Genomic DNA, 11,711 nt, shown 5'->3' on the forward strand with positions numbered 1-11,711 from the left:
ACTATTGAATGACAATATTTTTAAAGTACTCATTGGCCCCTGCCTGACTATTAACTCACCCAATGAAGCATCTATTCAGCCTTGTTGGAGTGTCCGAAGCGCAGCCATCTGGGCGGATGCCTGTCCATGCTGCCTGAATCACCTTTCACACTCTACATCCGGTTTAATGAAGAGTGCTTAAGCATGCTGGACTCAAAACACTGGGGCCTAGTGATCTTTGCCAGATATAAAAGCGACATTTGTTGGAGGGCTCTTGACAGGAAATTACCATTTTTCTGGGTTAACTCACACTTGCTGCTACTGCTGCCATTAGGCCTAGACAAGAAGCCCTTTAAGTCTGGGAGACTCTGAGCAGATTATTGTTAAGGCCTTGCCCAAAAATGTAAAATTAATTCAATTTCTTTTAGTATTATTTTAGAAAATGCAACGTTAAATATGTCTTCCCATGAAGTGAAGATTGAGTTCCTGCAGTTTTCTTTATTCTTATCCTCAGCTCACTGACTGATTATGGATGGAGGTGAAAGGTGTCTCTGTCCAAACAGCAAAATATTTTCCTTATGAATGTGGCTCTAATTTTACATTGCATTAGCTCACACTTTTTGCAGAATGCTGTAAATTAATGTTGTATGCTAACCACTACTTTAGGACTTGCAAATAACTCATACCAGAAATCATAACAATTGTGAAGAAATGGCTATAAATTAACTTCATAAAAATATGCTTCAAGTCTCAACACATGACAATAATACTATTGATTGATTGCATCTTTATAACTCTTAATTTGATCTTTTACTCCACGGATTGAAGCTTATTGAGTATTAGTCTCTCAGATAGGTTGGGTGAAACTTTCAAGTCAATCTAAGTGCTTTTGGTACTTTTGAGAGTGGCATTTGGAGCCTTATGGAAATGCTATTTGTAATAATTTAAAAAGAAGTTAAGACATCTGTTTCCTGTTGCATTCAATACATAATTACTTTAATTACTCAATTACTAACAATCTCAAGTCCGCTATGAAGCCATATAGTTAGGAACAGAGATTCTTGTTTCACGGGTGGGATTTGGACAGTATTTTTTGGTTTTGTCATTACTAGCTGTTTGATGACAGAGTGGTTATTGTGTAAGGCATATTATCCTTACTGCATTGGTATAGTCCTGAGCTTATACTGTGTATGTGCTGGGTGCACAAGGACTTTTCCTTTTTTTTTTGTGTGTGTGTGACATAGATGGGCCAGAACAAGGTGAATGGACACTAAAGCTTAAGTTCTGTCTGGAAGAAGATTTCTTTGGCTACCTCACTGTAACAAAAACCAGTTACTACTTTCTTCCAGTACAGCTCCTGTATAAATCCTGCTGTAGAGGCATATGAAGGGAAGTTGTGGTTGGATAGATTGTTGCGTGCAACATTGCACAGAGGAGTTAAGAGGTGCTGCAACTCATAGGGCATTTCTGGGGAGTTATGTGAGACCGTTGCAGTGCTCAGAGCAATTTAGGAGAGTTAAACACTACTTAAAGCTTCTCTGTCTATGACCCCAATACCGTGCTCTGTGCCTCTGAGGGGTGCAGAACCAACCTACCGCATAACAGCAGATTGCACTACTGCAGTGCTTTCCAGGCCATAGAAGTTAACTATGATCTTCATAAAAAAAAATCCGACAACGACAAAACAGCAGTGCAAGCACTTGCAGATACAAGTGTGTTTCTCCCAGTCCCAGCAGTTGCTTAGTGCCTCTTGAGGACAGAGCCTGAGTTCAGGAACAGCTGACCCTGGCTCTGCTCTTTAGTGCAATGCGGCATAGCTTAAAAGCAGGAAATAAAAAAGCATATCTTTTAGCTGAGGACTGCATCTCAAGGAACAAAAAGGGAAACACTGCTGTGCTACTTCTCTGGCTCCCAGTTAACTATCTCCACCCAAGCTACACCATTTGGAGATTGTTACCTCATCTTGGAAGCTCAGAGGAAGAATAGGTAAAATAAGGCTTTATGCAGTGTGGATTCTAGGAGTGCTTCCCAGATATAAGTGTCTGATCTGGCAGCTTCTTGACTGAATCTATCCCACCTACTTTGCAACCAGGTTTGCACAGAAAGCCTGAAGGGGAGCTGCAGCTCCAGCAGGTTCTGTGCTGAGCACAACTGGGAGAACATGATGTCTGTGTGTCCACCAGACTGTGCCTGCCCTGCAGTCCACCTACAGTCCTTAGATAAGTCCTGTGTGTAGAGCATCTATTACAATATAAATTCAAAGGATAATAACTTTTAAATCTGGAAAAGAGATGACAGGAAGAAGGTGGGAGGAATGATGCAAATCTAGGTCCTAAATGTCGAGAGTAGATAAACAAGGAATGAATATTCTCTATTCATCATTACCTCCAAAATCATAGAATCATCATAGAGTCATCATAGAATCATCATAGAATCATAGAATGTGTTGGGCTAGACGGGACCTCCAAACATCAAAAAGAAATAAGGTACCCAAAGCAATTATGCAAGAGCAGGCTTAAAATTAGCAAGAGAATGTACATTTCAGAAACTCCATCCTTGAGCAGTCTGTAAGTAAAGAAAAGTTTGAAGACAAGATAATTGAGAGCATTTTGCTACAAAATGCAAAAGTCCAGCTGCTGCTTCCTATTCAGGATGTCCATAGGTCAGCTCTTGCCAACCACAGGGTGGCTGTGCTGATGAAAGGACCAGTCTCTACCTACCCTATTTCTAAGATTTATCTTGATGGACACAGGGCCTGCATAATTGGACCTGCAATATGACTCACTACAGCCAGGCGTTACAGTACTTACACATATATTGTATATTTGCTATTTTTTGTACCAGATATACAGTGATGCACACTGATATGATGTGCATCTTTGTAGGTTACCAGATACTTTAAAATATAAATATATATACTGCTCTAGATTTCTCCAATTACTCTTCACTCTACAAGTGTTATCCTTGTGATTTACAAACAAAATTTGCCGCTGCTTGTATTACTTTGTGTTTAAGGAAGAGGTGGAATGATGTGAATGGAAATGTTTATGAATAGTCTGAAAGAGGATCAAGCCCTGTTCAACCAGGGTGAAATTCGCAGATAAAATCTGTGACCTGAAGCCAGTCAAGCATACATTGTGGAGGTGGCTTAGGTGGTGACACTGTGAAGGGGTTACCTTTGGAGGTGGTATCTCTCTGCTAAACTTGACATAGGTTGATAGGAACACTCAGAGGCTTTTAGGCAGAGTCATTTATTTTCTACCCTGGTGTCTGGTGCCTAAAACTGCAGAGAACTGATGAAACAGAAAGTCAGTATAGATATGTTTATGTCAAATGTTACACAGGCCTTTGAATGATGACGGAGTAGCATCATAGGATTGTATGCACTTCTGCACTATGGCTTAGAGAATTAGGTAGTAGCAAATCAATCTGTAGATAATTTTATTTTTTATTTGTGTGCTAGGCTCCTGGCCAGTAAGCCAAGTCAAGAAATGAGCAGTCAGGCCTGGAGTTATAAGGAAGCACCTGTTCTGAGAACTATTTGCAGATGCTAATGAAAGAAAAAAAAATTTTCGGATTAAGACCAAGGTTTGAACAGACTGTGCCTGTCAACAGAAAGGCTCTTAGCCATCACTGGGAATTAGTCAGCCTATACTGCCAGAAGGAGCCAGTTTTAGGCTCATGCTGGGTTAATAGCTGCAGATATTACTTCAGCAGAACATTTACTCTGCAACAAATTTTTTTACAAGCCATGCTCTTCATATTTTTGCCTTCCTGTCCCTATGAGAGTCACTGGTCTTTATGAAACTATGAGCTACTCATCAAAATTTCTATTTAGCCGAAAGTCACAAGACGTACACCACATTCCTCTGTGAGACAAGGTAAGCTCCAAGACAAGCTCTAAGACTATCTTGGAGATGGGAGATAACAATAACCTCAAGGGCTCTCACAAGTCTGTTACAGGATGGGCCATGGCACACAGTCCTTCGGCACTATCAGCCTTAGCAACTACCACTGTCTTATTTCCTCAAACACTGAGAGATCCAAATTATCCAGAAGACTCTCACTAACATGGAGTTGCCACTGGTCTAGTGATATAGGCTTGGCTTGGGACCCTCTCCTGCACTTTTCAAGAGCTTTACACAGGACAAGACCTACAGCTGTCCAACATCTTTCCCAGCACAGCTCCACTGTAAATATTCCAATGATAAAACCATAGCAGACATCCTAAAATTAATACAATGCAACCATAATTGAATTGTAAGGTTGGAATAAACATGTTACATGTTACATGTTGTTAATAGTCTGGAGACAGTATCTATGAAATGATCCATCATGAAGTTCTGCTAAACAAACAAAAAAATCAAGCACAACTCTTTTCTCTTCAGATACATTACCCTGGGATGGAAAGTAGCCTCAAAATAATGGACCTGATAAAAGCTGGAGTATGTGGCTCTCTTCCACATGAAGAGGTTGGACTTGGTGTTCTTTGGTACAAAAAAAAGTAATTTATAGCTGCAGCCTGTCACATGTTCTGGCTTAGACCCCTCTCTGGGACAAGGGCTCTCTCCAATTCCAAGTTTGTAGAAGAGAACTTACCCACACACAATTTTTTTTCTTATGAGTTAATCCCTAGACATTATCAGAAGAGCATGATAGAATATTAGCTAAAGCTGAGCCAGAGTTCTATATTTGAACTGAATGCAGACGACAACAAGGAGTTCTTTTGAAGAGTTATAGTCAATGCTTCCTCTTCTTGACTGATTATATTACCATAGCCATGCACATGCATATCCTTCAGTTTCAGTATAGTGGCAGTTGCTTATACAGTCATTGCAAATTTGGCTTCTTGTATTTTGATTTTGCAATGTCATGAGTCCTACTGCAATTCTTTGCACCATGTTCCCCTTAGAAGGTCTACTAGAAAAGGGTAGTTCCCTAACTTCTTAATGGGCTTTGCAGGCAACCATATTTTATGAACTATTGTTGGTTAAGAGGAATTTTACAGAAGCTTGCTTGAGAAAGAATATCAGCAAATTCCATATCAAAATAATTCAAGATTTTCAGATCATTCTTGAAAGCAGAGTTTCAGCTTGTGGCTCTTTTCAATATGGAATGAGTGCATTGATAGGGTTTTGTCAGCTGTGTCCTGCTGTGAGATTCCATCTCAGTTTACAAGCAGCATGAGAAAGAACATGCTAGAGACAAGTTAAAATAATTTTCCTCTAAAGTGTGATTATTGAAGTGTAGTTGTTCTTCATGTGTGTCCAGCACAGTCTGAGGACTAGCAAGAGAGGAAAAAATGATCTAACATCTGCACTTGTAGAGACAGCCTACTACAGTATGAAAAGTATTTGCATGATTTTAATGTATGTTTCTATTTCCATATAACATGTAAACCATAACATGAGTAATCTACAAATGCACTGATCTTGCTTTGCTTTATTTATTTCTTGGTTAACTTATGCTGTCTATGCCAGTGTGACAAAGACAGTTGTCAGAGGGTAGAAGGAAACTCCTTGTGCAGGTGCTAATATTTCTAAACAGTAAAATCCTCACTCTCCACTTCACATACAGATTCATGACCTTACAGAACATGAGCTTTCTGCAGTAAAGCATAAGAGAGAAAATTGGTGAGCCAAATTTAAGTCAGAAAGTGATGCATTCCAGAAAAAATTTTAAAATTACCGGGTAAGGCTTGTGCCGAAAAACCAATATATACAAACCTATCAGAGGACACTATACTTAAATGTTCAGTCACTTATTGAATATAGAGAAATTGCAACAACCCTTGAGCAAACCCTTGCACCTCATGTATTCTGTCTGATGGACCAGGTGCTACACAAACAGGTGAGAAGTTCTAGACTCGTTCTTTCCATGAGCTAGGGAGGCATTGTTGAACTAGTCCAAAAGAGCATATCTGGATTGTATAGAACAATTTTCCCAGGAGATTTCAGAGAGATTTAAGAAGATCAATACCATTAGTCGTATCTTAGAGCTAAGGAAAATGAAGCGTAAAAATAGAGAGATTACTAGTCTGAGATCACCTGGCAGACTGATGCTAAAGATCAGAATGAGATGCAGGTTTTTTGTGTTCTAGTCCGAAGCACTAATTCACAACTTTTCATCTGGTATAAAACTGTTCCATCCCAGCCAACGAGAGTTAAGCGTGGTGGTCCCTACTATACTTGCATAAATTTGCAGTAGATATAGCATGAGAGGTGCCATGTGGGTGGAACATCCCAGTGCCATCACCTCCTGCCTGTACCCGCCTTTTGCAAGTCTTCCAGCAGAGAGCCCAGAGAGCAGCTTCCTTCACTGGGGAGGTACCAGTTGCACAATATACTAAATCTCTCCTACAGTGGCACTTCTTCTGAACTATTGTCAGATATCATCTTCCCACTCAGTCTGTGCTGGTTTCTACTGGTTCGGTTTTGTGAAATAGTCCTGAAATAGTTACTGACATAATTTCTCAGCATTATAGTAGGAGACTATGGCGTACAGATTAAATAGAACCTCCCTGCAATGGCATCCTGAAGCTATTCAAGCTGCATTCAGAACTCATATTTTTGGCAAACTGCTACATGTATGTATTCTCAAATGCAGAGGTCCCAGAAGAATTCACTATGGTCTCTGCATCTTCTTTCAGCTATACAAAACCACTTTTACTTCTTGTTAGGAATGTCTTCCTGTTTCCAATGAAGAAGAAACATACAACTAATTGTATTAATTTTTGTTTCAGCTACTCGCTATCATAGAAACACGCTGCTGGATTTTTTAGTTTAGTACAATCTAAAGTTACTTCTGATAAAAGAATCTCCGAAAGGGTGAAGAGATATGTATGCAATATTAGAAAAGAGAAAAAATCAGGGACCATCAATGACTCCACTGATGACAGCCTATTGATTGAGACAGTTAATATGCTGCTAATAAATTTACAAGCACAACTTTATTTAAAATGTTACATAACAAGCATTGTCAAGTAATACATCCAACTTACCTGCGAAGAGCTTCTGTGGTAAGCTGAGTAGTGGAGAGGTCCAGAAATAGCAGTATCATGTGGTAAGGATGGATACTGACTCTGCATTGGATGGGGATGCTGGTTGCTATAGCTACCATAGTTGTAACTTCCTGTGTATCTAAAATCCATTTAAAAACACTAGTTAGTATGCATAATAATTGTATTGACACTTATAATTCAATAACTTTTGAGACATACAGCTGCACTTTTTTCCATAGGAGAAGTATATTTCATATAATCTTTTAAAAAAAGGTATTTCCCAACTCGGCTGGGAAGCAAATGCCATTCAGTGAAATGATGTGTTCAGCACAGTAACAGGGAGACAACCTGTTTCTCTGACTGGTTTTAAATTGCAGACTCATTTGTGCACTTTCCAAGGAGAAGGTGTCTTTCCCTGTTATTGTTATTTTATTGCCATGTTCCTAGCAAATTGCTCTCCAGGCTGAGGAAGTATGGTAAGATTTGACTTTAAGGAACTACACTGTGGAACGCAGCCATCACCTTGCACTGGGGCCAGATGTTGCTTTTTTTGGGAGGGTGACAGATGTGTTAATTTGCATCTGAAGCACACAACTCACAGCTTTAGCACTGCTGACTCAGGAATAGAATGAGATTTGAGGTTGGAGAACTTGCCTGCTTTCTTTTATTTGAAAGAGAAGACAGTTATTTGTACAGACTTCTTCTGTAAAGTTCAATGTCTGTTTAAACTTCTACTATTCTTTTGATTTTATGCCAGTATTCTAGAGACACCATGTCATGTCTTACACCAGCCAAACCAGCAGCTCCAAAATGAGAGCAGGGAAACCCTCCAAAAACATTTTTGGGACATAAGGCTCTATGTGCATCGTCATTGCTCAACACTGAGCCCTCATTCTTATATTCACTTGTGCTAAGCCCTAAGTAGGAGTGATTCCCGTAATTGGGCTCAGACAAGCTGGTGTTCACACGATACAGCTTTGATATCTTTGTGGAGAGTGGGGGAGTGAGGAATGGCTGTGCCATGGAGCTGTTTCACACTGTGCCAGGCAGACATCTTGTGTTTTAATTCATTAAACATGATAGAGTGGCAAGCAAGATCTGCGTGAGTCTGGCACAGAAGGTGCAGCATTCTCTGCTGGAAGAAGATGCTTGTCTATCTAGTCCCCCTGCAGTCCAGGATGCCCTTGGACTCCCAAATAAAGCCAAGGCACGCAAGACTGTGTTTGCACACCATGCTTTTTCTAGTTAATAAGGACACTGTGTCCTGGTCTGAAGCTATTGGTCCTGTTTCTTCATGTAAACACCCATGACATTTTGGCTAAAATACAGCACTTTCATTCACTTGGACATGAAGTTACAATGTTTCTTACCCTAATCTCTGCTGTGTGCTTTTGGTGCAGGAGGTTTCCCCTATCTCTTTTCAACTTCAGAGGAGAGAGCACTGAGATGTTCTCTCTGAGATGAGGAGATGACCATTCTCCTTCAAGGCTAGTATTCATCTGCCTCTCTGAAAGTGTTTGGCTGAGGAACCCTACATCTCTCTAAGAAGAAACTGTACCTGAAAAATCTAACAAAAAATGTTTTCTGCCAAGTACCATGTCTTGCAGAGACTAGTGAACTACATCTGTAATCACTTGAGTAGTGGGGCATGTCTTTGGGGAAGTCCCGACGGGAACTGGCAGTTACTCTGGTGTCCAGCTACATACTGGGCTATCGTAGCAGGAGTGTGGACAGCAGGCCTGAAGAATTGATTATTCTTCTCTATTTGGCACTTGGGAGACCACATCTGGACTACTCCGTCCTGTGTTTGGCTCCCCACTATAAAAAGGACATGGACATACTGAAGTGAATCTAGTGGAGGGCCATTAAGGCAGATAGGGGACTGATGCTCATGACTTATAGCAAGAGGACTGCGTTTGTCCAGCCTTGCGAAGGGAGGCAGAGGGATGGTCTACAACTAAGAGGAAGGTATAGACCAGCTAGAGCCAAACTCTTCTCAGAGATGTACAGTGACAGGATGAGAGGCAAGGGACACAAGTTGGAACAGCCAAAATTCCAATTATGTATAAGGATATTTTCTTCTATTAGTACGATAGATCTACCATTTACAGTCTTGAGACCCCACACTTGTGGAGAGTACCACTGTGGATTTAGAAGATTTAATGTCGTGAACTGAAGTAGACTATGGACCTTGTGTTCTTCTCCAGTTTCACAAAATTGCACTAGTATTGCTTGCTATAAGGTTTTTTTTAGTAATGAGGAACAGGTCATGCAGTCTTTTTTCCACTTCTGGTGACATGCATTTGGCCTTAATCAACTTTTATTTTACAGGGAACAGATTTTATCATTGAACTTATTCTTTATTTTCTGTAACCGGCCAGAAACACAAATAAAGTATTTGCACAAATCAGTCCAACAGTCTATATTTCAGTCCATAACAATCTATAGCCAGTTAACTCTTGGGAACTACTAGGGCTTTGTTCCAAGACCAGTCCTTAAATGTCTTTATATTGTGATATAAAGTATTCTGATCTTTCAAGTATTGTCTTTCTGTCTCAGGATGGTTTGGAGCCTTTGTATTTTACAGAAGATCATCTTTAGTGTGCAAGATTGGTAGGAACCCTAGCGGAACTGCTGTTAGGAGATTTTCACGTATGCTGGGTGGCTAAGAGTCTGCATTTGGTGGGAAATGCAACAGGGGAATGGCTTGTGGCCTTTATACTGCTTATGCTCTTTGCTTGGCCCCCTCCGTGGAGAGAGCAGTTGGGATGTATTGAGTTCTGTCCAGAGGTGGATGAGGAGCAAGTTGAGAGTTTGTTGTGAGAATGAAGGGGCAGGCTATTATGGGTGGTACTGTGGTGGTGGTGTCTATTGCAGACCACCTGATCAGGATGAGGAAGTTGATGAGGCCTCCTAGAGGCAGCTGACAGCAGCCTCTCAATCACAAGCCCTGGTTCTCACGGGGGATTTCAACTACCCAGGTATTTGCTGGAAGGCCTACACAGCCAGCCATCCTCAGTCCAGGAAGTTCCTCCAGTGCATTGATGATAACTTCTTGATGCAAATGGTGGATGAGCCAAATAGGAGAGGAGTGCTGCTGGATCTTGTGCTCACTAACAAGAAGGGTCTGGCTGAAGCAGTGAAGGTTGAGGGCAGCCTTGGCTGCAGTGACCATGTGATGGTGGAGTTCAGGATCTCGTGCAGTAGGAACAGAATATCAAGCAGGATTGCAACCCTGGACTTGGACAAAGCCAACTTGGCCTTTTCAAGCAATGGCCAGGGGAAATCCCATGGGACAGGGTATTAGAAGGTAAAGGGGCCCAAGATAGTTGGTTAATATTCAAGGACTGCTTCTTCCAAGCTCAAGATCAGTGTATCGCAACAGGCAGGAAATCAAGAGAGCCAGGAGACCCGCATGGTTAACCAGGGAACTGCTGGGCAAACTCAAGTGGAAGAAGAGAGTCTATAGATCATGGAGGAGGGGCTGCCAACCTGGGTGGAATATAAGACTGTGGTCAGAGGATGTAGGGAGGCAACTAGGAAAGCTAAGGCCTCCCTGAAATTAAACCTTAAGAGGGAGGTCAAGGACAACAGAAATGTCTTCTTCAAATACATTGCAGACAAAACTAACACTAGAAGCAATGTAGGCCCACTGCTGAATGAGGTGAGTGGCCTGGTAACAGAAGATACAGAGAAGGCAGACTTGCTGAATGCCTTCTTTGTCTACACTACTGGAGACCGTCCTCAGGAGCCCCAGACCCCTGAGACCCCTGAGAGGAAGTCACGATAAAGGAGGAGTTTGCCTTGGTCAATGAGGACTAAGTTAGGGATCACTTAGGCAATCTCAATACCCATAAATCCATGGGCGCTGATGAGATGCATCCACGGGTGCTGAGGGAGCTGGCAGAAGTAATTGCTAGGCCACCTTGCATTAGTCTGATAAGCTGTGGGCAACACGAGAGGTGCCTGAGGACTGGAGGAAAGTAAATGTCACTCCAGTCTTCAAAAAGGGCGAGAAGGAGGACCTGGGTAATTACAGATCTGTCAGCCTCACCCCCATCCCTGGAAAGGGGATGGAACAACTTATCCTTGGTGCTGTCTCTAGGTATATCAAAGTATGTCACTAGGAGTAGTCAACATGGTTTTTCCAAGGTGAAGTTGTGTTTGACCAACCTGATAGCCTTTTATTAAGACATAACCAGGTGGATAGATGATGGCAGTGCAGTGGACATGGTTTATCTGGATTTCAGTAAAGCATTTGACACCATCTCCCACAGCATCCTCAAGGCTAAACTGAGGAAGTGTGGTCTGGATGATCAGGTAGTGAGGTGGATTGTGAACTGGTTGAAAGAAAGCAAGCAGAGAGTTATGGTCAATGGGACAGAGTCTAGTTGGAGGCCTGTGTCTAGTGGAGTCCCTCAGGGGTCAGTACTGGGGCTAGTGCTTTTCAATATATTCATCAGCAACGTGGATGAGGGAATAGAGTGCACCGTGAGCAAGTTTGCTGATGACACAAAACTAGGAGAAGTGGCTGACACACCAGAAGGCTGTGCTGCCATTCAGGGAGACGTAGACAGGCTGGAGAGTTGGGTGGGGAGAAGTTTTCTGAAATACAACAAGGGCAAGTGTAGAGTTTTGCACCTGGAAAAGAACAACCCCATGTGCCAGTATAGGTTGGGGACTGAGCTGCTGGAGAGCAGTGTAGGGGAAAGGGACCTGGGGGTTCTGGTGG

The 11,711-nt window shown here is 41.8% G+C and overlaps 1 protein-coding gene across 1 annotated transcript in view; it reads right to left on the minus strand.

Moving 5' to 3' along the window:
• Positions 1 to 11,711, minus strand: part of RFX4 (regulatory factor X, 4 (influences HLA class II expression)) — a 58,088-nt gene that overhangs the window by 4,183 nt on the left and 42,194 nt on the right. The window contains exon 14 of the mRNA XM_009878303.1: positions 6,980 to 7,118. Within this exon, the coding sequence (XP_009876605.1) occupies positions 6,980 to 7,118 (139 nt within the window). The remainder of the gene's footprint in view (positions 1 to 6,979; positions 7,119 to 11,711) is intronic.

The sequence above is a fragment of the Apaloderma vittatum genome, unplaced genomic scaffold, assembly GCF_000703405.1.
Source record: "Apaloderma vittatum isolate BGI_N311 unplaced genomic scaffold, ASM70340v1 scaffold761, whole genome shotgun sequence".
Classification (NCBI taxonomy): domain Eukaryota; kingdom Metazoa; phylum Chordata; class Aves; order Trogoniformes; family Trogonidae; genus Apaloderma; species Apaloderma vittatum.